Genomic DNA, 24,583 nt, shown 5'->3' on the forward strand with positions numbered 1-24,583 from the left:
TTGCTCTATTTTTTGTTTCAACATTAAACTTATGAACATACAAATGAATCATGGTTACAATCCAATAAAATTATTTAGAAATGGGCCATTTTGCATGGATGCTTTTCCTTTTCATATTTAGATTCCAATACTTTTACCTGCACCAATTTATAGTTTAGTATTTCTACTTTTTTTTTGAAGTTGTCCATCTCCACACTGAAATGTTTCAAACCACATGTTGAAATTAGTTAAACTGGTCTCTGGTGACAACTAGTAGACAAATATACCTCAACCTCAAGATACTAATGAACAAGGCTCTTATTTTGGTAAAGTCTGCAATATAATCAGGGAGCAGTTTGACTAAATGATCTGAGATTTCAATCGGATAAAACATTAATCATGACACAATGTCCTGAAATAGTTAATATGGACTCTACTCACTTACAAAAAAATACAATGACCAATTGACAGTGAGAAGCCAGTTTATTTATCATCTGTAACAGCATTTCCAGACACTAATGAAAATATATTTCAGGTCTCAGTTCCAACTTGGCAACTTAAACCGGTTAGTGAACTTTGATCAATGCATATTGAACCACTTTAACACAAACACATCCAACTTTATCACCTTAGCATGTTTGTACTTTGTTACCAGACTGCTGAAAAATCACTTCAAAAAAAAAAAAAAACAAGCTCTGAAAGCCAGAGAGCATTAACTGTCAGCTGAAGCAGTCAAATGCAAAGCAGATTATTAAAAGTCAAAACAAAAATTCAGGAACACACAACCTTTATTGAAACTTAAAAAAAGGAATGACTGACAGCTGATAAGCATTTTAGCACTGGAATATATGGTGGGAATGCTGAGACGTCTTGAAGCAGAGGTGGTTTAGTTTCCTCCTCTCAGACGGAGCACAAGGTGGAGGGTGGACTCCTTCTGGATGTTGTAGTCAGAGAGGGTGCGGCCATCCTCGAGCTGCTTGCCAGCAAAGATAAGACGCTGCTGGTCAGGAGGGATTCCTTCCTTATCCTGGATCTTGGCTTTCACGTTCTCGATGGTGTCACTGGGCTCCACCTCCAGGGTGATGGTCTTTCCAGTCAGGGTCTTCACAAAGATCTGCATACCTCCCCTCAGACGCAGGACCAGGTGGAGGGTAGACTCCTTCTGGATGTTGTAGTCAGAGAGGGTGCGGCCATCCTCGAGCTGCTTGCCAGCAAAGATGAGACGCTGCTGGTCAGGAGGGATTCCTTCCTTATCCTGGATCTTGGCCTTCACGTTCTCGATGGTGTCACTGGGCTCCACCTCCAAGGTGATGGTCTTGCCAGTCAGGGTCTTCACAAAGATCTGCATACCTCCCCTCAGACGGAGCACAAGGTGAAGGGTGGACTCCTTCTGGATGTTGTAGTCAGAGAGGGTGCGGCCATCCTCGAGCTGCTTGCCAGCGAAAATGAGACGCTGCTGGTCAGGAGGGATTCCTTCCTTATCCTGGATCTTGGCCTTCACATTCTCGATGGTGTCACTGGGCTCCACCTCCAGGGTGATGGTCTTGCCAGTCAGGGTCTTCACAAAGATCTGCATACCTCCCCTCAGACGCAGGACCAGGTGGAGGGTAGACTCCTTCTGGATGTTGTAGTCAGAGAGGGTGCGGCCATCTTCGAGCTGCTTGCCAGCGAAAATGAGACGCTGCTGGTCAGGAGGGATTCCTTCCTTATCCTGAATCTTGGCCTTCACATTTTCAATGGTGTCACTGGGCTCCACCTCCAAAGTGATGGTTTTACCAGTCAGGGTCTTCACAAAGATCTGCATCTTGACACTGTTGAAAGGAAACAAATCCTTTTATAAAAGTCTTTTACCCAGGTTTCACTTCATTTGCACATACAAGATAATTTAGGAGGAAATGTTCTGCAGTTCTGTCAGTAAACGGTACATCCCTGAAGGGAAGTGGTTTGCTCATGTCCATAAACATTAGACCACAGTTTCCCCATTAAAGGATTTAAAATTAAATCCAATGAAACATTAAAACTATAATCAAGTGTTGGACGGGTTATTCAGATACATTACTTAGATTCCTAGTAAAAGTACTAATATGACAAAAAAAAATACTACAAATACTAGTGCTATGTAACTTCACATTTATGACCATGACATGGTTATGTATAAAAACTGACTAAACAATCAGCTTCATCTCTACTTACATGTCATTCCTTATACTTTTACTATTTTTGAATTGTTAAATTTAAATCAAATCATGTTTCAGAACTGTAGTCAGTACAATGTACAAAAAACCCCAACATGAAAGACTTAATTGCACTTAAGCATCTACTCTCCACTACTATCAGTCTAATAATGATCTGAAATAATCATTTAATATTTAAGTCAGAAAGCTGTAAAGTGTGCCCATCTTAAAACCCAAGGTGGCATCTTCAAAATGCCAAATATTATCAGCTTAGACATGAAACGAAAAAGTGCACTGTCATGTTGAGAAGACATAACAGAAACACTATTGATCCCCAGGAGAAACTGATGATGTTACAGGTACACCCACTCAAGAATAGAGAAAAAAAAATCTATATATGGCATAGAGATTTACAAAAATAGAAAATGTGACGTAAAAATGTATACATTCTACTATAACATAAAGGACATAATATATACAGTAAGTGTATTATGGTACATGTACATCATTTACAAAATGAAATGTATAAAGCCAAAATTGTCTTGTATCAACAAAAAGATAAATAGATATGCAAAAATGGATGCAAAATGATGTATCAAGCTACAAGCATACATAACGGTCTAATAGCACTGCTCTAAGTACCGCAAAGCGAGTTATTCCACAATTAATTGTAAATTCAACAAAAACAAAAATAAAAACTTAATATGTTAATCAGTAGTGTTTTTCATCTTGGTAGTTGACAATTTTCTGCGAATCGACCAACATAACTAGCATTAATCGTTTATGACGTATTTCTATATACATCTCAGGTTACTGACTATCGTCAGTCTAAGCTAGCTGTGGTGTTTAGCTAAGCTAACAGTTAGCGGGGGTTTTGCTTCAGTCCCAGTCGCCACTTTCTATTCGACGCTTAGACGTGCTAAACAGAACTTACTGGAAGAGCCACTTACGTGTCACAACAGAAAGGTGTTTTTCAATAAATGACCGAACGTTAACCAGACGTTTCCTGTTTGTGAGTCGGTCAGCTAAACTGGCTAACCGCTAATGAAGCTAATGTTGCTAAGGTAAACCTTTGCTGCAGAAAAAAAGAAACGTCGACGTTCGTAGTTTATGAGGCCGTTTACTTTAACACCGAGTTATCCCCAGCCATCTGACCTCTTTGTGGTCAATGTTTAATTCTCTACTGGTTTACCTGGCTGAATTTAAAGCTAGCAAGATTTCAGCTGAGGCTTGGCGGCGTTTTTTCCGGTTAGGGCCCAGTTAGCCATGTTAGCTAGACCAAAACTGCTGACGCAACGTTAACTATTTACGGATTTGTCGGTTACCAACAGCTAAAATAATGTTCGTTCAACACATAACGATAAATATGAAGAATGTGGCCTAAATCTGGTGATTACTGTCTCAAAAAATGCAAAGGACTCACAAGCAAATTGTTCCCGGCGGTGTGAGCGACTCTCAACTCCTGATGCTTTCAGCTTGTTGTGAACAAAGAGCCGCGGAGGGGTATTTATAGACAACAGTGCAGTATCCCTCCGCTGTCCCACCCGCTGGAACTATAAACTATAGTTAACGACAAACCACACAGAAATCATTTTGAAATCAATTAAACGAAAATATTCCCGAACATTAAGACAGTAGAAGTTTTATTGGAGGAGACTAGTCGCGTTTTTAGACTGGAGTGAAGGTGAAAAACCGTTCAGCCTTCGCGGATGTAGACATAGCATGTATGAGAACCCTTGAACAAACAGGAAGCAGTACATCATTGACGCCATCCTAAATAATAATATACGGTCTATGGTGATAACGGATTACATGTAATCATCAGTATGTAATCAGATTACAAAAAATAAGGAATTATTATGGTTAACAGTTAACAAAATTAATTAATTACTCCAGAATTAAAACATCTTCATATTATGTGTGTAAGGATGTGGCAGATGACCCACTGAAACTCTGCTGTGGTTCTCTCTCTCTACCTGCACACGAACATGTAAAATGCTGTGTTATTTGAGAAAATGTGAAGACGTGTGTCTCCATCTGTGTATTTGTTTCTGTTGAAAATAAATGGCTAAGTTAATGAGAATTTTAGTTTTCCATGACCACACGAGCAAAGAACATATTGATTTGGCCTTTTCCTCAGCATCATCATCATGCCTTTGTATGGTCAAACAAGCAGGATCTTCTCACTCATTATTCATAAACTGACAAATACTTGATATTGTCTTCCCAACAGGAAGGAAACTATTGATTTTAGTTACCCCGTGACCTTTTACCCTCTTGCCACCCCTCATTACATTTCTGTCATTAACCGAAACAACACTGCCTGTAAAACTAATGACTAACTGGGGACATTATTAGGCTGACTGCACACTTTTAACCGCTTCCTCTTTATAATTGTCTTTTGATTTCAGATAATCATTAACACAACATTTTGTCTGAGGTGCACATTTCCTCGCCTGCGGTCCAACATTTTTTAAAATGAGCTGCTTGACATTTTAATATTCAACCACTGAGGGAAAAGATTACATTTTCTAAATGCCAGCTTAGAGTTGAAGTTTTTGGGAACCACATTTTATATTTGCATTATAAATATATATATTCAAGTGCAAAAATTAATGCACAAAATATCTGTTTGACATATAATATAATATACTTTGGCAGCCGCCTTTATAGCACAGCTGTTTTGAGTTGAATATCCTGCAAGGAAGATTCTTAGGGTCAGAAATAAGAAAAAAGAGGAGGAGGAATGTTTGTTGAGATGTTGAGACTAAAGTCAAAATACAATCTTAACTTTATTCTCAACATGCAACTTTATTCTTGGCTTTTCAACTTGATTCAAGTTTATTGTTGAAATACAAAATTAAAAATCCCCTTATGCCCGGCCCTACCACTCCTCCATCTCCAGCTTATTAAAGCCTGTGTGTGTCTGCGTGTGTGTGACTCAGTTCAACATGGATGACACTGTCTCCTGAGGCTCGATTCAGCCAGTTCTGTTTATCCGACTTGGCGGATGTGTAGCTCAAACTCGGCAGCTTTCCATCACAGAGGCTTTCAGAGAAGGTTAGCCATCAGGCCTGCTTTAAATCACAAGGGTCCACACTCGGTTTCTAACCTAAAACCACCACAGCAAAACCCCCGACTGCGGCTACAGGCTCTGAAACTCTCATAAAAACTTTTATAAAGTCCTCATGTGAGTTCTGTCAGTCCAAACTATTACAGACTGCTGCTGGTGGAAGAAGCACTCTGATCTATTACTCACAGCACTGTGCACAGATAAAAATAACCCAAATACAGGTAAAAGTCCTGCTTTCAAAATGCTACACAAGTAAAAGTACACAAGTATTGTCAGATTCATGTAGTTATTGCTGATACTTATTGTAGTTAAAGTATCAGTAGTAAAACTAGTTGTACAGTAAAATGTCTCCTGCTGTGACTCATATCTGATTCTACGAGCCAATATTTATAAGAAAATTATAAAAGAAATATAGAAAAATAAAGATATATGTATATATGAAGATTTATATATATGTATGTAGATATATGTATGCTGCCTCTCCAAAGTCTCCACCTCGTATTTAAAGACAGTTTTGACCCTTTGAGGCTGCTGTAGTGATCAGTGTGGAGTACTGAAGCCAGAGTAACAGACTGAGTTAAAGTCAGCAGGCATGAGTTTGTTTCCACACAGGAAATATAAAGCTGAAAGTCTGAGCACACCTGTCGTTTATCAGGTGAAGCCAAATAGATCCATTTGTTTAGAAAATAATTACTGCAATTCTGACGCTAATTTCAAATTGGCGTGTTAATGGTAATTCCCATTGTGTTAGTGTCCCTGATGCATTAGCATCAGGCTAAGCACTAATACACATTGAAAACACAAGGTGGCTCCAGTGGGATGATGTCAGATTTCATTCCATGTATTCAAACTTTTATTGCATATATTCAGACTTTCATTCAATCTATTCAAACTTCATATTACACACAAAATAGCAAATATCCCAAATCAATTGTAGACTTTTTTTTGGTAAAGATGTGGTACTGTTAACCAAAGTGAAAGTGAGCCACATATGATGCAGCAAATGTGGACTGTTTTTAAAAACATATCTGAGCCACTTCTGGCAAACACGTGGCCCAGTGAGCACTGCCTTATCTGGATGTGAACCTACAGTGACCCGCATAAGACTTGGCAAATATGGAGAAATATTTTACAACCATTTGAGCTCCTTTTCGCAAATATACGGCACAATAATCACCAGCTAATTTAGGTGTGAGTCTGAGGTCACCCACATTTGACATAGCAAATGTGGCCTGAATAATAAAACTGAAATGGGACATTCTGGCACAAATGTAGCATTTTTCTCTGCATAACATTAGCACCATAAACCAATGTGTAGAAACTTCCTAACCAGATTAAATTCATTATACATCTTTCACCTTCTTCTCTCTATTTTACAAAAATATCCATGACAAATCTTTGCAGCATGTATTGGCTCAGTGGTGTGGGTCTGTCCCATGCTGTTAGCTGCTTGTAATATTAATGATCTCATTGTGTTGCTGCACTCATTATGACTCTCTGTGGATAATAGTTCCAACTAAACGGCCTAAATGCAGACATAACTGTAATGTATTTCTGGCTCTGTGACTGCCTCTGGTTCATTAAACTTGTGTGGGTAGCACTCAGTTTCCTCAGAGTGCCTAATATCATCAAGCATCTGGTTAAAAGCTTCTCAACAGTTGAATTAACCGCAGCAGGAAAGCCTCTGGAAATTGCTATCGTGGCAGGAAACATTATCTTCTTATTAGCATGCAGGATGGCAACAGAAGGAATCATTAGGACATTAAAATGGGTTGGCGGTAGGGAAATGCCGCGGGGCAGGATTTGCCTCCCACCCATCAGGGTATATTTGCAAGACAACAGCACTCAGTCCAGAAAAAAAAGCAGCTTTTCAAACTGAATGGAGGCCAGAACTGCCTGATGCGGTGAAAAAGAGGAGTTCATACTTCAAAGAAACATTTCATGGCTGTTAAGTGGATTTAAGTCTTCACGATGGTGATGCTGGAATTGTGGTTTTTGTTGACCTTCACAAGAAGTCCGAGACAAATCCAAGAGGCTGCGAGATGATTAACAGGACAGGTAAGCACAGAACACACAATTCGTATTTCGTGTTAACTACTGGAAACATTTATGGGCAGTAAATCAGCGTCCATAGTTTCCACATGTACAACTCCGCGGACACGTCCACGCACAACCCACAGGTCGGGTGTCAGCAGATGTCTGCCTGCCAACTCATAACGCTCTAATTACAAAACTTACTCATTCTGGATCCTACAGGGATCCTGATGGGCCCTCATGTGCACACTAGAGGATATTCAGATCTTTACTGATTTTAAAAACTTGTGAGACCACAGACATAACAAGAGATTAAACCAAATTTTTTTAAATTGTAAAATCGCACACACCAGACAACTCAGTCAAGACCAAGGACTACACACTACCTGACGACAGCTAAAATAATGACTCATGACCAGATTTCTTACGTGTGGCTGGCTGATGTAAGCTAATACTAATGCTAATTTGACTTGAGTCAGCTGAGAAGTGTCCAGCTGATGTTTTGGACCACTCTTCCACTATGGTGGAAGACAGCTGGGATAAGAGCTAAGCTAACCCAGCTTAGATCTCAGTAGTAAGCTAGTGTTAGTTAGCTAGACATGCTAATGTTTGCAGCTTCTGTTAGAGCAGATGAAGACAGAGTTTAATCCATTCACCACACGTGTGCTCTTGTGTTTCACGTTTTTGAGAGACGACAGAAAAAGACACCACTGTCCAGACTCATGAAACACAGAATATCGCTCACCTCAGATCCTCCTGCACACCTTCAACATGGAGAGAAATGGAAAGCTTGACAGTTTTAGTGACGGTTGCTGAGCTATGATTGGACAGTTGCTCCCTGGAGGCAGAGCTTAGTGAAGGGTCAATTCCAGGGACTGGAGCTGTTGTTGTCAACACCTGTTGATTCAGTCATTAAACACTTATCAGCACAGGCTGGAGGTGGAAATAAACATTTTTTGTTAGTCTCAAATGGAGCTAGTCCTGTCCACCCACCTGTTGACACGTCCCAGTGAGCTCGCTGTGGGTTTCTCCTCAATACTCCAGTCCCGTTCTTATCACACGACTTGATTTCAAGTTGCAAATATTCAATATGTTTGACAGAATCCAAAAGTGGGGAAACTCACATCTAGATACATTTTGATAATGCCTGTAAACCCGCCACACACTGCAAGATCATTTGGGCAGAAAATCTGTTCAGAGCAGCCTCGAATCAGGAACGCCCCAGCAATTTTAGGGAGGGCGAATCAAATCCCAAAATCTTCCCAATTATACTCTAGAGTGGAGCCAACATAAGATAAGATAAGATGAGATAATCCTTTGCTGATCCTCAAGGTGATGGGAGGAGTATTCACCTGGTTGCATTCTGCATCTTCTCCACAAGATGCCACTAAATCCTGCACACTGGTGCTTTAAGGGATCAGTGGGATCAGTTTCTGTCTCCAGCAGACTCCCTCTCAAATGTGTCTTTTATTACAGTAGAAAATGTGCAACACTTCAAGCACAAACTGGCTTTTCTTCAGGTACAGAAGAATAAAAAAACCTCTAGCTTCTGATCCCTGTTTCATTTTAAAGGATAAAGCCTAAGTCTAACAACAGATGTGAATCTGGTCTCTGGTGTCAAAGTCTGGTGCCTTTTATTCCACCATCCACAACAACCACCTCTCTGTAACTCTGCTACAGGAGATAAACACAGCTCTTCATTTATTAAAAAAAATATCACAATGTCAGCACATGTATCTGGGAAAACGATTTTGTCCAATAAAAATCTTCATTTCTAGGAGCCGCAGTTGATCATTTCTACCCATTTGTTCGATTTCCTGAACATCAATGGCACCAACAGTACAACGTTCTCAGAAAATACAGAACGTCCTCCTGTACTTACTGAAATTATGCAGTAAGAATTGACAAACATAAATTGATAGAGGCTGCATACATAATCAGGAAACTGCAGACAGGAGGAGCCACTAATGTGATCATCCACCCACTCAGCTGATCCCGCCTGTCCCACAGCAATGACTGTGCTGAACACAAAACCACGTGGATCGACTTTCACTTTGTTTAAACGGGTTATAATGATAATAATTTACAAATGACAGCAAACCAAAAACTATCTGTCTGTCATCAGTTTAACCAAAACACCTCACAGGCTGCACTGATTATTACTCTGTAATGAGCTGTAATGATTTCACTTCTTCTGGATTCTAATAAAATACACTTTTAATAACATTTTTAAAGGTGAACCTAAATGTGACGTTTATATAATCCAGTGGTTACCAAACATTTTCTGGCACATCCTACTTCAAAGGCTGAAATCAGCTCACACAAAATGTCAAAATGCATCCCATTTTTCAAGTGATACGTTTGTGACAGGATTAATTAATCCATTTTTCAACAAAATGATCAATATGAAAATGATTGTGTGTTGCAGCCCTAAATCATTAACAAATATTGGGGAAGCAACTGATAAAAATGGATTCAAAAGTTGAATGTGCATCACACTTAAATAATAAACTTTCTCAAAATAATGATTTATACAAAGTTGAGAAAGTTTCTCATCATAATGACATACAGGATTTTGCATCACAATGGAGGCAACTGGCCATCGTAACACAATAGATGTGAGATAATGTATTTTATATGTTTCCCAGAGTTCGAATCACACAGTGGCTTTCGGGGGAGCCCTATTTTCCGGTGCACAACGCTTCTAAAACACCACGTGTGTGGACATGCATGGAAGTGTGCATCAGTGGGGTCAATTTCAGGGTGACTGTGAAAAGCATTTTGTTACTGTTACAGACAGTTTAAGAGTTGGATTTAACTTTTACCAAACACGTGTTGCAGGTCCATCCATCCATTGTCTGTAACCAGGAGAACAGGTCGCGTGGTCTGAGCGATCAGCCTATCCCAGCTGACACTGGGTGAGAGGCAGGGTCCACCCTGGACATGTCTCCAGCTCATCACAGGACTGACACATAGAGACAGACAACCATTCACTCTCACATTCACACCTATTCACATTTCGTTTCTATCTGTGGAGTGTTATAATCGGGAGAAAGTGGAATTAGGGACGAAATTTCAATTTGCAACAATGAAAAAGATAACAGGAACCAAAGTAAGTAACATGTTCGGTTTGTCTGTCTATCAGTCAGACAATCAATTGTTCACTATTATTAATTATTTCAGGGTTATCATGTTTTAGAGCTCCCTTCAAATGTCCCAAAGTAGGCTCTCAGGGGAGCTCATGTCCTTTTCAGGGGAGCTGAGCTTCTCTTAGCTCCCCTGTAATCTGGACCATGAAGTTTCCACACTAAAAAGAAACATGATGCCAAAAGAATTCAAGAGAACACCTCAGTATTTAGAAAGTCTTTTGTACTTTTTATTCAAGTTTTACCATTTATTTAGGGAAACTGTTAACATTTGTCTTCTCATAATGAAAATGTACATTTATCAATCTGCATAAAACATCACATATACAGTACATCAAAATAAATACATCATCTGGTGGGTTGATTGAGCTTGCACTCGAAGATCGGTCAGTTTAACTACAGCTACGCTATTCACATCGCAACCTCCACATCTGCAACAACGCATGGTTTTCCAATTTCCTTTTTAATCCTCAGCCGGTCCAGACCCTGGGGACTCTTGAGACCAGTCTAAGACAGTCATCAATCTAACTACATGTGAGAAATAAGACATCTGCACTGCACTGCTTCTAGAGTCAGAGAGTTTTTAATACCACTAAACTACAGCTAAAGCCAGAACTGGACCGGCTGGAGTAAAAAGTCTTGAAGGTGACTGCAGGCGGGGGGAGTTCGGGGACAGGACACAGCTGTGCCAGACTAACTAAAAGATGGAAAAAAGGACCTTTATCACTATTTCCTTCCTGTTATTATCATTTTGTGGCAAGATATGGTGACTCATGAGTGAGGATATTTAAAAAAAATCCACCAATCTACCTGCTAGTATAGCCCCAAAACTCTTTTAAAAAGTTGTAATCCTTAAGATTTCAGTCCTGTTCAGTCAGAAGCTTAGCTGAACGCAGACACACATGGTCAGTGCATATGCTGCTAGCTAGCAGCTACAGTTCATGCACACATTGGCTGGTTGTGGCGATAACTACAAACAGCCCAGCAGTCAAAGAAAATTTGTTTCACTATTGGTCTGAAACAAGTCCCCGAAATCTGGGGGCTGCAAATCTGTTAAAAATGCAACAGAGGAGCAGCTGCATCACATTACAGTGCAGCCAAACAAATGTATGTTCTTTTAAGATTTCAGCCCTGGTTGATTTGGCGGTAACAGCAAATGTGGTTTGATACTACAGGTCCCAGAATTCTGTTGTGGTCTTAATAAAGAAGTCAGGCAATGATTGGCATTTTTCCATCGTTCTGTGAAGAACTGTGGTCTGATTTTCTGAGAAGTTGGAGGTGTGCAGCCTCTCGTCTGCAGCTCTTCATCTAACAGCTCACTGTGGCTCCTCACTGTTCCATGGCTTCCTGACATATTTCAAAGTGATCTGCTCTCAAAAAATCACAGTTGTCTTGTTTTATAGATGCATGTTTGAAGCACGAAAACTAATAATTGACAGTGCTAATCTCAAACAAACAAACAAACATATTGCATTTCCTGTGTCTACTTCAAATTAAAAGTCAACTTGTGTTTTGTCAGTTAAACACAGTTTGCATTAGCAGTAACTTAATACAGCATTTTTTTTCCCAGGAATGTCAACACAGACCACTTTGTTAGACTGCATATGTATAAGTGTTTCAGTACTTTCACCAGTGGGCCATAGGTTCAGTCATCATTGTGTTGGCTCATTCAGTGATAGAGTGTGACTTAACAGACATTTATTTAAATGCAAATCTTTAAAACTGGCATTTAAATAAAGAAATCAATTGGTGATTGACGAACCAAGACGATATTGGTGAGTTTTATTTTATTTCTGTCAAGTGAAGTGCATTTCACGATAAATTAACAAGGTTATTAAACTCCTCTCAGTCTGGTAAAAGAGAGAAACTTGAATTCAGGAGACAGACACTTCTTTTTTTCTGTTAAAAGGAAAGTGTAAAAGTTTTACTCTTCTTGAAATTTATGAGTTTATTTTGTTTATTCATTGGACACAGTGAACATAGAAGGCATATGTAATGACGCAGAGTCTCCCAGTTGAAACTATTGCCAGTTTTTGGGTTGCTGTTTGGAAAATTTAAAGCAACCTTACATCAGGACAGTATAAAAACCCCACCCCTCTACACTTTTCTCTGTTCTTTTCCCCTTCTTTTTCTAATTATAGCACTTGAAATTCTGCATATTTGATGAAGTCTGATGTACTTGTGTGATTCCTGCAGGTGTTGGGTTACATTCTCATAACTGAATGCACTGGATGAGGACGTCAGCTAAATGAATGCAATGTAAAATCTGACTGTCGTCTTGTTTTAAAGATGCATTTTTGATGAACAATCACTGTTAGTGCTAACCTCCGTGACAAAAACAATAAAAGCCACCCTGTGTTTCACTTAATGTGAAGCAGCAGCAGTAGGAAATGTAAAAGTTAAGTGCAGGCTTCTTGTCCTATGAATCCCTCGAGTGTGTGAAGACAACTTGAACCCAGCAAAGGAATGGCGGACTCCGCCACTAACAATGAAAACACAGATGGGTTCTGTTTTCAAGAAAATCTTAAGGATTATAACTTCAACTCTCTCTCCTTCTGAGACATCTTCAAGAAATTATCCAGTAAAGATTTCTGGCAAAAAATACTAAAAAGTGCTTCAATCCCCTCATTCCACATTCCTCACACTGTGTCTTGTCCCCTACTCCTCCCCTTCTCCCCTCCTTAACTCCTTTTTCACACCCAACGTCTCTTCTTTTCTCACCACGTTCTTGTTCATGTTCTTCGATGATCTTTGGGTCTTTCCCCTCCGTCCTCCATCTCCCATCATCCCCCAGATCCACACAGTTTCAACACTGACTCGTCTGCCTCCTCCCCAGCTCCTCTCACGCGTTTTCCTCTCCCGTGTCCCCTCGTGTCACGTCAAAGGAGGAGAGAACAGGATCAATCACTGCGTCTCATGGCAGAAGGGGCTGGACATCATCTATTTGTATTTACATCGCCTCCTCCTGGGCGGAGAAGGAGGGAGGAGAGGATGAAGAGTTAGGACGGGGCGGTCGGTCTCGGTTCAGAAATGTCTTTTGTGAGGCGTCTCATATCGATACTTCATATTCACGAGTGTCCTGTGACAAGAATGAGGAGACAGAGACAGTGTTAGCAGTGTGTGTGTCCAACTTTACTTAATGCAGTGAACAGACTGACTGACTATAAATGATTACTTTTTTCTAAATATAATTGTAGAAAAGTAAGGAATTACCCTTTACGTTGTTTTAAATGTACTGGACACTCACCCCTCCTGTCTCATAGAGCGGGTTGTCAAACTCTGTCTCCACAGTGATCTGTCGGTAAGGGTGGGGGTAGATAAGAGGAAGCCTTAAGTTGGAGTGATATCGACACCTAAAGGACGAGACGGGAAAACAGAAAATTAAACAGTTACACACTTCAGTGATCCAATTTTCAGTATTTGGCCAGAATATAAGTTGACAACAACTGTTTCAAGACTTATTTTTGGAAAAAGGAAATAATTTTATTTGAAAATAATGATAATAAAACAAGGTTCTTGAGATATCACGTTCACTAGAATGGGACGGATTTGAGGTTACAGTGACTTTGACCTCTGACAACCAAAATCTGTTGAGCTCATCTTGGAGTTCAAGAGATCATTTGTGTCAAGTTTGAAAAATTCTGTCGAGGTGATCTTGAGATATTGTGTACACAAGAACGGGACGGATGAACAGACAACCTTGAAACCTGAGGCATAAAAACAACCATGCAGCCTCTCAAAATTTCAACAGCTGCAGAAGTGATGTCTAATTGTAGAACAGTCTCAAATCAAATTTGCATGAGAGAGAGAGAAAAAACAAGCTAGATTGCTTTCAAACATGAGTGCAAATTGGCCTAAGCTGACTCATGAGATGTGTCATGTCAGGACGCTTCGCTCTCACCAACCAACCACGACATTTTATATGCAGCATCTCTTGAGTCTGTTGATGATGCTCTCTGGGGAAACTGCATCCCAGACCTGGAGGATCCATTCAGAGAGCAGACGTACTGCAGCCCAGACGGTGGGAGTGTGTGATTATCAGACAGGATCCACTCTGTGTTCTTCCTGCACAGATTATGCTTTAATGTCTTGTTGACGACTACTTCCGACACCTGTGCCTGCCTTGTCATCATTTTCCTGCAGCTTTTTTTTTAACATGGGGGCACCAGGGGGAGCATTGCTCCCCTTGAATGTTAGCATGCTAGCATTTAGCTCCACGCACAGTAAACGCAGCATCACAGAGCTGCATGGCTGTAGACTCATAGAGTAGTGCAGGGGTCTGCAACCTGTGGCTCTTTAACTCCTCTCAGTGGCTTCCTGTGACTTTGGCAAAACATTATATGAAAATAAATAACAGCTACTGTTTTTTATGTTTTAATTTTCAGTGATCATTGTTGTAGGTCTACACAGTAAAAACAAAAAAGTTGAGAAAATCAAATTTTCAAAGCCAAACTCAAATTCCTAAATTTTTAAAAAGTTTTACTAACTACTAATCTTTTGTCGAGATAAGTTACTTTTCCTCTTTAGGTAAACTTAATCAATTTATCACAAACCTCTCAGTACATTAAGACCCTGGAGGCTTTGGGTCTGGAGCCCAGACAGGTGCTCACTTTTAATTTAGTCTCTCATGTGATCATGATCTTACCGTGTGACATAGACGTAAGCCCCTCCAAGCAGCACGGACAGCAGGAAAACGAGGATGAAGATGGCCAGCGCTATGTTCCCTCCATCCAGAGTGGAGCCTGCAGTCGCCTCTGCAACTGAGAGACAAACACACGAATAAAAAAAGGTGAAATGAATGTCTAATATTATCAAGAGAACAAATAAACCTCTAACAGTCTGGTCAGGCTCAGCAAACGTACGCTAATGCTACAGGTAAACAGATGAACACGCACACAGGTGGCTGACAAACACGTACGGTGGGAATGAATCTGGCAGGCAGATGTTTGCTGATGCAGGCAGAGCAGACACACACACACACACACACACACACACACACACACACACACACACACACAGAGGTGAAGTGCTTTTTTTTATATTCTCTGGTTTGTTTGAGTCTAGAAAACAAACTGTGTGGTCTTTTTTCAGCACACAGCGTCAGAGCACACCAACACACGCAGGTAGACTCACCTTCCAAAGCATGGTTGTCAAAGCAGTCATGGTTGGCTGCAAGACATCATTCTGTCAGTCAGTGCATTATGAAAACAGACATCACACTTTCCTGAGGAGTTTGTATCTGTAACAAGGCTGCTTTGAGCTGACCGTTCGCTAATCCACCACCGCCGCCGCTTACCGTTAGCCCACTATGCCTGTCAAGGTTTCTGTTATCGCATGGGGCAACGTTTGATGGAGATGCTGGAGATCAAACTTCCCCAGAGTCCAGTAAAAAGCAGGATAAGTTGGTAACTTAACCTTAAAATCTAGCAGCTCAGTATGACACAGTGGACACATCATCCCGCCATATTGATCACAGAACGTCACGACTGTGCCTCTTTTGGGGGGATAGAAGACTGAAGATAGAATAAAAAAAGTAAAAGTTTGTATACATCCCTGCATGTCCAATAATTATTTTGTGACTTCATCAGCCGGTTTGAGTTGAGCTGAGACGGGCCAGTTTACATCGTTGCAACTTTTCCCTGCAACAGTTTCATCTAGTCAGAAGTTGCGAAAGTAAACAATCTGTACTCAAGTTGAAGTACAAATACTTGTGGGAAAAAAAGGACTTTGGTAAAAGTAGAAGTACAAATTCAACTTCTTTACTGAGGTAAAAGTGAAAAAGTACAGGCTCTGAAAAGTACTCAGAGTATAAAGATAAAAAGTCGTCCTCTGAAGAACATTTCAACTGACCATTTCTGTACAAAGCGAGCTCATCTTTTGTCTGTTGTCTCCCTCGTGTAGTTTTTAGTGTTATGTCTGTTTCATCGTCTAGCATGTCTTTTTGTCTAGTTATGTCTTTTATGTAATTTCTTTGTCTTGTTACATCTTTTTACGTTATGTTTTGCCATGTTACGTCTTGTTGTTCAAGTCTTTTCATCTTCTTATGTATGCAATACATAGCACGCTCAACCAACCCATAACCCGAAGTGTTCATGAGCTTAAAGGCTCAAAATCTCATGAACACACCGAAGTCTGACTTTCCACCTCGGGAAATGGGACTATCTGAGGAGCACGTGGATGCATCATAAATGCCTTGCTCAGCGATGACTGGACAAGTCTGGGAAAGGGGTTTAGCGAACGGTCATTAGCATGCATGGGGGGGGGGGATCAATCTGTATAAACAAGCAAAAAGAATATTGTGTTCATGCATAAATCCAAAGGTATTTGAAAAAGGGAGTGTTTCATTCCACACATATGTAAAAATTTAAAAAATTCAGTGAAAAGTCTCACCCCTGCAGAGTGGAAGTGGGCCGCTCCAAAACGACGGGTTTCCTAGGATGCATTTAATTGCAACCTCTCCAATGAGCTCGTAGCCTTGGTAACAGACAAAGGTGAGTGATTCACCGGGCAGGTACAGCCTCTTGGACAGGATCTGGTACCCGTTGTCAGGGAGACCGGGGTTTTCACAGGAAACAGAATCCTCAGCTACAGAAGAAGAAGAAAAAGGGAAAAAAGAGAGCTGGATGGATCCTGTTGAGTTTCTCAACACGAATCCGAGGTTTTGCGTCAGAGCTCGACTGACAGATTTGACAAGCTCTGGCTGAGGTGACATGACTCATGGATAATCTCCACCCCCTCCTCCAGGTGGCTGAGGGCTGATTGGTACGGTGCATTAGCATTGCATTTACATATCAAACACTCCACACAAACATTAATATCCCTGAAAACACACACACACACACACACACACACACACACACACACGCACATAAGATCATCAGTCATAAGATGAAAATGCAGGAGATGAAGCGTCGTCTCTGGCATGCAGAGACGCTGTGATCTGTCAGCAGAGGAAAGAGAGAGAAATCACACAAACCCACTCATGTTAGATCGCACAGCCACAGGCAGAGAGCCTCTCATCTTCAGTTAACTGCCATGTGCAACTGTCTATCCTGATGACAGCTTTCTGAAATCAAAGGCCTGACAAATCACCAGAACGCCACGGGAACCTTTCAGCCCACAAGTTTGATAAAACAACGACAAGCTTTTCCTGGTAGGTAAAACCTCTCGTGTTCTTTTTTTACGCTGGAAAACTGTACAGAGACGGTATTTCTGACACTCACAGACACAGTGAGGGAGTCGAGACGTCCACACGGGGGTCCCCGGCTCGCGGCCGTAGCAGGTAATGGTGGCGCCGCCCTGCAGGATGAAGCCGGGGTTGCAGCTGTACTGAATGGTCGTCCCCACCAGGAGTTTAGGGTCGGACAGAGACCTGGTGGAGTGCTCCACGTGGCCCGGATCTGAACAGTACATGACTGAGAAAAAGAAAAGAGAAAAAAAGGATTATAAGATGAAAACAGACACATTTTAAAACGTTCCTTTTGAGAGTTTTTCACCTTGTTAACATGTCCACGTGTTACAAGACATATCAGGAGCAAAATAAGCATAAACACCACGTCTGAGCATTTCTTGCTTTGAGACTGCAGTGAGAAAGGTGGTCTCATTAAAACAGATTCAGTCAGGCTGGGTTTATGATGTCATAAACCTTAAGAACCAATCCCGTTAATCGAAGGACGCTGTATACATATCATTAGCAGCGGTGCTCAGCCTAGAGGAGAAGCCGGATATAGCTGGTAGCACAGCAGCTTTTCTGAATTGTAATGCATGTTGCAGCGCTTTCAGGCAATTTTTGCAAAAAAAAAAAAATTGCAGGACCAACTGAAAATTGCAAAAGAAAGTTGCAATTTTTTATTATTATTATTATTTTTTTTTATCTAATTCATTAAAAATCGAAGGCAACTCGTTCCAGGGAGAAATAACTAAATTAATTAATAACAATGACAAATGTTTTTTTCAGTGCCTGTGACAAAATTTAAAAAAATACAAATGCAAAAAAATAGAGAATAATAAAACCAACTCTTTTCACAGAACGGCGGCTGGGAGCTCCAGGACAGGTCTAACTGACAGGTCAGGGTCTCCCGTCCCACCAGGTCGTAACCGGGGTCACACTGGTAGGTGATCCGGGCCCCTCGCACCAGCGCAATGTGGGACGTCGTCTTCCAGCCGTTCTGGATCTCGGGCAGGTCCGGACAGGAGTCGTTTCGGGACACCTCTGAGAAGACAAATTAAAAAACGTAAAGCTTGATTAATGGTGTTATTGCTCGTCGTCCAGGTTTGGTACGGTGACGCGTTTCCTCCGTCTCAGCAGTCAGGAGGGTCAAGAAGAGAGCAGGATGTCTGATGTAGACTTTAGATACTGGCTCATACTCTCAGTGAGGAAGATTGATGGACTTATTGTGCGATTACTTGACCGTGTGACAGAATGATGGATTTCATCTGTGTCGGAGCGTCTTCAAATATCATCTACAGTGAATCCAGTTTGCCTCTGAAGCTGCTGTTTGGAAAACAGACAGTTTTAATTCAGACTCCCACTGAAACTGTCCTCAATAAAATTATTACACGCTGTCAGTTATCTGTCACAGAGAGAAAAATGTTTTTGTTGTTATGTTCTGTCAGAAAGAGCTTCTTTATAATGGAACGCTCAGTGAAAATAATCCCACCTCAAAGTCCATTTTCTAGCTTTTTCCAGGGCTTTCGACTGCATCTCACAGTCTTCATCAGTGGATGGAAATGAGTCAGCTGTCATCTTGTGATTGAACACTCAGGTCATGTGACAACGACTGAGCAAAATGCACCATCGCAGCCTCGACTTGCGATTCCCAAAGTCAAGAACGAGCTTTCAAAATTTCACCTATAAAATTTTTGTAGGTTTGTTTAATGTTTTTACCGTTTTCCTTCATTCAAACAGCAAAAAGTAAAGAAGGAAGTGGAGCTAAAACCGACCTGTTTTCTATCTCTGTCGCCTCGTAATGAAAGGTCTTGTACTCAGCATAAACTGCAATCTAAATAAAGACAATGGGCATCATGCAGGAAGAACCACTCGTACGAACAGATTTGTTCTTAAGTGGCGTGTGATTCAGGAGAACTTGTCACGATCATCAGTTTTCTCGTATTTTGAATTTTCTTTCAGATATGAACACAATTCTGCTGTCGTAGAGTCACGTACAGTCAGTCTGCTTTTATCCAGTCTGAAGTTTTTCACTAACAACTGTAGATTTCATTACTTTGGAGACATTTTGAGTTTGAAAAATGACTTGAACTTCATAATTATGTCAACATTGTTCTGTTTGACTGCATTTCAAGTCAAAATATAATTGTACATTTACACATAAAGCCTCTCATTATGAATTTAATGATGTATCATTATGTACAGACAGGTGTAAGTCTCTGTCCAGGTGAACATCCTGTCCTCATTCGTATTCTGTCTTCTGTCTCCATGATGGAAACTCCCCTTTGACCCTCTCCTCCCATCGCAGTCATCGATCGGCTTGCTGCGGCGAGGCATTTCTTTTTACTTTTAAGCTGTTTTCATATCGAGACATTTCTTCTTTATTTCAGTGACAGTCCGACCCTCAGGTAACACGACATAAAAAGCCCTCAGTTTTCCTGTTTTTTTTTTTTTTTGCTTTCGCAGGTCTTTTAATTCTGCTGCTGTCTCTGTTAAAATGACAGATTATGGATCTCTGAAAGCAGAACCTCAATCTCTGAACTCTTTGATGCCATTTTCATGAATGAACAATTCCTGACATATGAGACAGGAAGCATTTTCTTATATGGTATTATTGGAGAGTTAATTATGTTAACTCAAATATGCACAGACAGATTGTTTCCATGGTTTTCTTTAGTTAGGAACGTTTGCTGTATCTGACGTAGCATGTTCGTACCAGCCCTTTGTATGGAATAAAGTAAGAGAAATTAAAGATAAGAATATGAAAATGCTCTTGCATGAGGCCCATATGTTTCCACTTTGACCTTTTGCATTTCACGTCCACCGTCAGTTCTCCTGCGTGACAGGAAATGTGACGCGAGGTGTCTGAAAGCTCACCACCAGATGCAGCTAAACTCTCCACACTGGTCCTTTAACATGCAGGCTGCTTTAACAAATCTATTCTTAAAACATCAGGTACAAATCTAACGTCAGCACTACTGGAACTGGATCACAAAATATCATCATAAACAAATCCGATCTGACCCCTGAGTGGAGTTCAAGGATGATTTCAGGCTTTTCTTGACTGAAAAACAAATTTCAAATCAAAGCTTATTTGTGGGAACGAATAATTACAGATATATTCTCCCGTTACGCAACACTGTGGGGACGCTAAATTGAAGTTTTAATCATTTAATTATTTTTCTTTTGGAACCAAGACTATTTCAAATGTAAATAATACATTTGGTGTCTGAATTATACTTTTTTTAAAATCTATATTAAAATATCCATTACTGAAGGAATGAAGACAAACATCAAGAAATGATTCCAAACTTTTGAACGGCGCTCTACTAATGATGAATGTATTGCACTGATTCATGTGCGAGCTCCATAATTTACATGCCGAATCTGAGAGAAGTGATTACACAGACAGAGACGCAGCGGGAGGCTCAGACCGACACTCTCTTCATCGTTCTGAAGATCTTCATGAATCAAGAATTCCTCTGATCTCGGACTAAAAGTGTCCTGCTCAAACTTCTTCATGTTATCGCTGCAGCTGTAAAAATCAATGGAGCTTCAGAGTTTAGAGCTCACAGTCAAATTTAATAAAACCCACAGCCGCGAGGGGAGAACAACTCTCCCTTCAGATTGATCAAGCAGTTCAAATCTGAAGTTGTGTCCGTATGATAAAATACATTAACAAAAGTTCTTTAGATTTTACTTTCCGCAAAATGTCCACAAGAATCGAAGCTGGATTTTTGATGAGCTGGAAGGAAGGAAAGTCCACTGGTAAATTGGATGAGCTCCATTATGCAGGAAGAGGCTGAGGCCAAATGAGTGACCACGCCATTAACTTTTGGAATTGTTTGAAATGAACCAAATTAATGGGAGGACATACATGGTTAGATAAAAACTAAATCTTTATGTGCCACTAGAACTGTGAGTCGAGTTACCAGCTAATGTCCCCTTCAGTAATTAACTATGATCAGGATTTTAAAGGGATAGTTCACACTGCTTGAAGTGGGGTTGTATGAAGCACTTGTCAATAGTCTGTCAGACAGAAACCTAAAGCAGTCGCTGTCACCTGTTAGCCTACTATGTTTTTATCTGTTTTAAGATATGCTGTCACCTGTTAGCTTGCATACTGTATATTCATCTGTTTTAAGGTGCATTATCACCTGTTAGCTCAAAGTATTTTCATCTGTTTTAAGGTGGCCTGTCGCCTATTAGTTTTAATCTGTGTGCAGATGTGTTGTCATCTCTTGTTTTTATGACTCTTCTTCTACACTGCAGTCTGTTTTCCTTGTAATTATTTCCTTTTGATGTCAATTATCCAGTGCATTTCATTGTTGCCGGCATGCTTTCACTTCTTTCGTCCTCCACTGACATTGCATTATATTAAGTCTGACTGTGAAAGGCAGGACCCCGTCTGATAATCTTGCACTGGGGCTCGGCGCTGACTTGTTACACCACTGGATATTACACATTAAAGTTAAATATTGGGGAATGCAACTGTATACACTAACACAGCACAATAAAACCTCCAGAGGGAGCAGTGTGAAGTCCTCAAGTGATGTCACTTGAGTCAGCATCAGTTGAAGACTATAAGTTTGAAAAGAGTTAGAAAGAAGTGACCTGACCAGACCTCTGTGGCGGCTTCTCTTTTGTGCTGCAGGCTACATTAGCTGGTAGCCACATCCAATATCCAACAAACTGTCAAGTTGTATTGTGGGTAATGTAGGCAGCAGGTTTTGACAAAGGCGGAAGAATGTGTGAAATATATAAAAAAAAGATATCTCTGGTTCTGCTGCACCGATTTTGATCCTTTGTTTTTTTTTAAAGACTGTCTATCAAGAGTCAGACAGTGTTATATATCTGTCAGTGGAGCGCCTGGCGAAGAACTCACTGTTTCAAAGTGTTCTTGTCAGGGAATGATACTGAGCTGATGTTTTTCAGATCAGTCTCAAATGTATTTTCATCTGTGAGACAGGCCGTCTACGTCTGAAAGATAATGTTGTACATTAAAGAAATTCCTGCCAAGACACAACACTGCGGTTAAATCAAATCAGCTGCAGATTACTGTTATGTTCCTTCACAGGCGGTTTATATTTCTCCATTTTCATTCAGACACTTACAGGCTGTTTGTTTGTTGTTTCTCTGTGGATTCTAAAATCTCAAGCGTATAATAGACGAGAAAAACAAAACCGCATGGCCAGAAAAAACAGAGAACATTAATAAAATTTATGCTGTTTAAAGACAGAAAATAATCATTACAGCCTGGAGAAATATATAAACAAGTAGCCTCCCGCAGTGTTTGCATATGTATATTTGATGATTGATCGGGCAGCATTACACTGTACAATATAATAGGCCTACAGGGATTTGTAAGTTGAAGGATCCTGGATCAATTATTCATTCTGTATTGACTTGCGTCTCCTTCTGCGTGCAGCCTGAATGTGTGCGGTGGGTAATTTATTCTGAGCACAAACACACACACACACACACACACACACACATATAATCAAAGAGAGTAGCCTACGTATTCATGCTGTGTCTTCTTGATTTACTCCTGAGGGAAACGTGTGTGGTGTCGAGCGGGTGACAAGTAAATTGGACAGTGTGTGTCTAAATTGGAGTCAGGTGTTGGATCTGGAGAAGCGCTGCAGATTACTGTGTGTAAAAGAAGGAACTGAGCTTATTTGGCTGCTTGTTAAACTCTGGGCTTGTGTGCAGACGAGAGCCATTGTGAGATGGTGAAACAAATAGGATGTGATTGAATAAGGGCAGAGGGAAATGAAAGCAAAGACAAATAGAGATGAGAGCAGAGGAAAAAGGGGGAAGATGAAAAATGGAGTCGGCAGCCTGGGCAGAAATGGCTAAATAAAAACCAACAGCCAAACTGAATGAAAGTTAACATTTCCAGATCAAGTTAAAGGACAGGGCAGGTTTTATTCTACATCCGTCTTACAGAACAAACAGTCCTGTCTCTCAAACAGGGCCGGGTATCGTCTAAAAAACTGATATCAGGATCAATACCGGAGTGATACTGAGACCAACTGAGTATTTTATTTGATTTCACACAGTGCAGCTGTCCACCCTGAAGTTTTCCTGAAATAGTCTCTTTGCATTTTATGCATTTATTTTATCAGACGCCACAGATGTGTACCAGAACCATCCTTTTTGGGTCAATCACATGTTGCATTAAATCAAAGAACATTTGTGGTGATCGGCTGTAAGCAAAGGCATACAAATAGTTTCTTTTTCTAAATCTGGATATAGACCAAAAAGTTGCAAAAAGGACTCCTGCACACTGTCAAACTTGCAATATATCATTCATTTATGACGTTTTGGTGCTAGAAGTTACTAAAAGGTTTTGCCTGATGAGGGTCTAGTACCAAAACATTGCAAATAAATGATGTATTGCAAGTTAGACAGTGTGAGGGAGTCCTTTTTGCAACTTTTTGGTCTGCTCACCTCTCTCTACCTCTCTACCTCTTTCTACCTACCTGTCTTATCTAACAGATGTGCAAAGTGCTTCCTTTGTTCTAAATTTGGATATAAAAAGGATCAAAAGTAGGTATCACCTGACTGGGGAAGTTTCGATACGACCAGGTACTGTGTTCTTTTGGTCGATATCTTAAAAGTATTGAGTAGTGATACTCAGCCTTACTCCCAGTACTCTCTGACTTCTTGTTTGTGTCTCAAAGCTCCAAGCCCACTGGTCCACACTGAAGATTTAAATCTTTACAAACACCTCACAAATATGTAGTTTAATTCAGTAATTTCCTAAAACAGATGGTTACGACAGTTTTATTTTTCAAATGTTACTCAAACAAGAGGAAATAGTTGGGGACTATTTTCAGGTGTGGATTAATACGCGTTTTCCTAGAGCAGGGGTTCTCATGAAATGCATGCATTATAGTATGTCATTCCATTTCAATAGTTCCCCTCTCTTACACACCAGTCACCTGTAATAAATGTGCAGAATGTTCCTTTGTTCTAATAGTTTCACTTTCAAAGTGTTGGGCAG

At 40.4% G+C, this 24,583-nt stretch overlaps 2 protein-coding genes across 3 annotated transcripts in view; both read right to left on the reverse strand.

Annotated features, from left to right (window-relative positions):
* Positions 1-749: 749 nt before the first annotated feature.
* Positions 750-3,731, reverse strand: ubc (ubiquitin C). The gene is made up of 2 exons (XM_084746593.1): positions 3,577-3,731; positions 750-1,790 (listed from the first exon to the last, which is right to left on the reverse strand). Exon 2 carries the CDS (start codon positions 1,781-1,783, stop codon positions 866-868), a length of 918 nt encoding a protein of 305 aa, XP_084602719.1. The 5' UTR covers positions 1,784-1,790; positions 3,577-3,731; the 3' UTR covers positions 750-865.
* Positions 3,732-11,359: 7,628 nt separating this feature from the next.
* Positions 11,360-24,583, reverse strand: part of sez6l (seizure related 6 homolog (mouse)-like) — an 83,247-nt gene continuing 70,023 nt past the window's right edge. The window contains exons 11-17 of one of the 2 annotated variants that reach the window (XM_084746121.1): positions 18,424-18,618; positions 17,630-17,821; positions 16,797-16,991; positions 15,540-15,575; positions 15,052-15,166; positions 13,654-13,759; positions 11,360-13,485 (exon numbers count right to left, since the gene is read on the reverse strand). In XM_084746121.1, the coding sequence (XP_084602247.1) occupies positions 13,456-13,485; positions 13,654-13,759; positions 15,052-15,166; positions 15,540-15,575; positions 16,797-16,991; positions 17,630-17,821; positions 18,424-18,618 (869 nt within the window). In that variant the 3' untranslated portion in view covers positions 11,360-13,455. The remainder of the gene's footprint in view (positions 13,486-13,653; positions 13,760-15,051; positions 15,167-15,539; positions 15,576-16,796; positions 16,992-17,629; positions 17,822-18,423; positions 18,619-24,583) is intronic. The other variant, XM_084746122.1, reaches the window with a different exon arrangement.

The sequence above is a fragment of the Lutjanus erythropterus genome, chromosome 20, assembly GCF_056507025.1.
Source record: "Lutjanus erythropterus isolate fLutEry1 chromosome 20, fLutEry1.hap2, whole genome shotgun sequence".
Lineage (NCBI taxonomy): Eukaryota > Metazoa > Chordata > Actinopteri > Lutjaniformes > Lutjanidae > Lutjanus > Lutjanus erythropterus.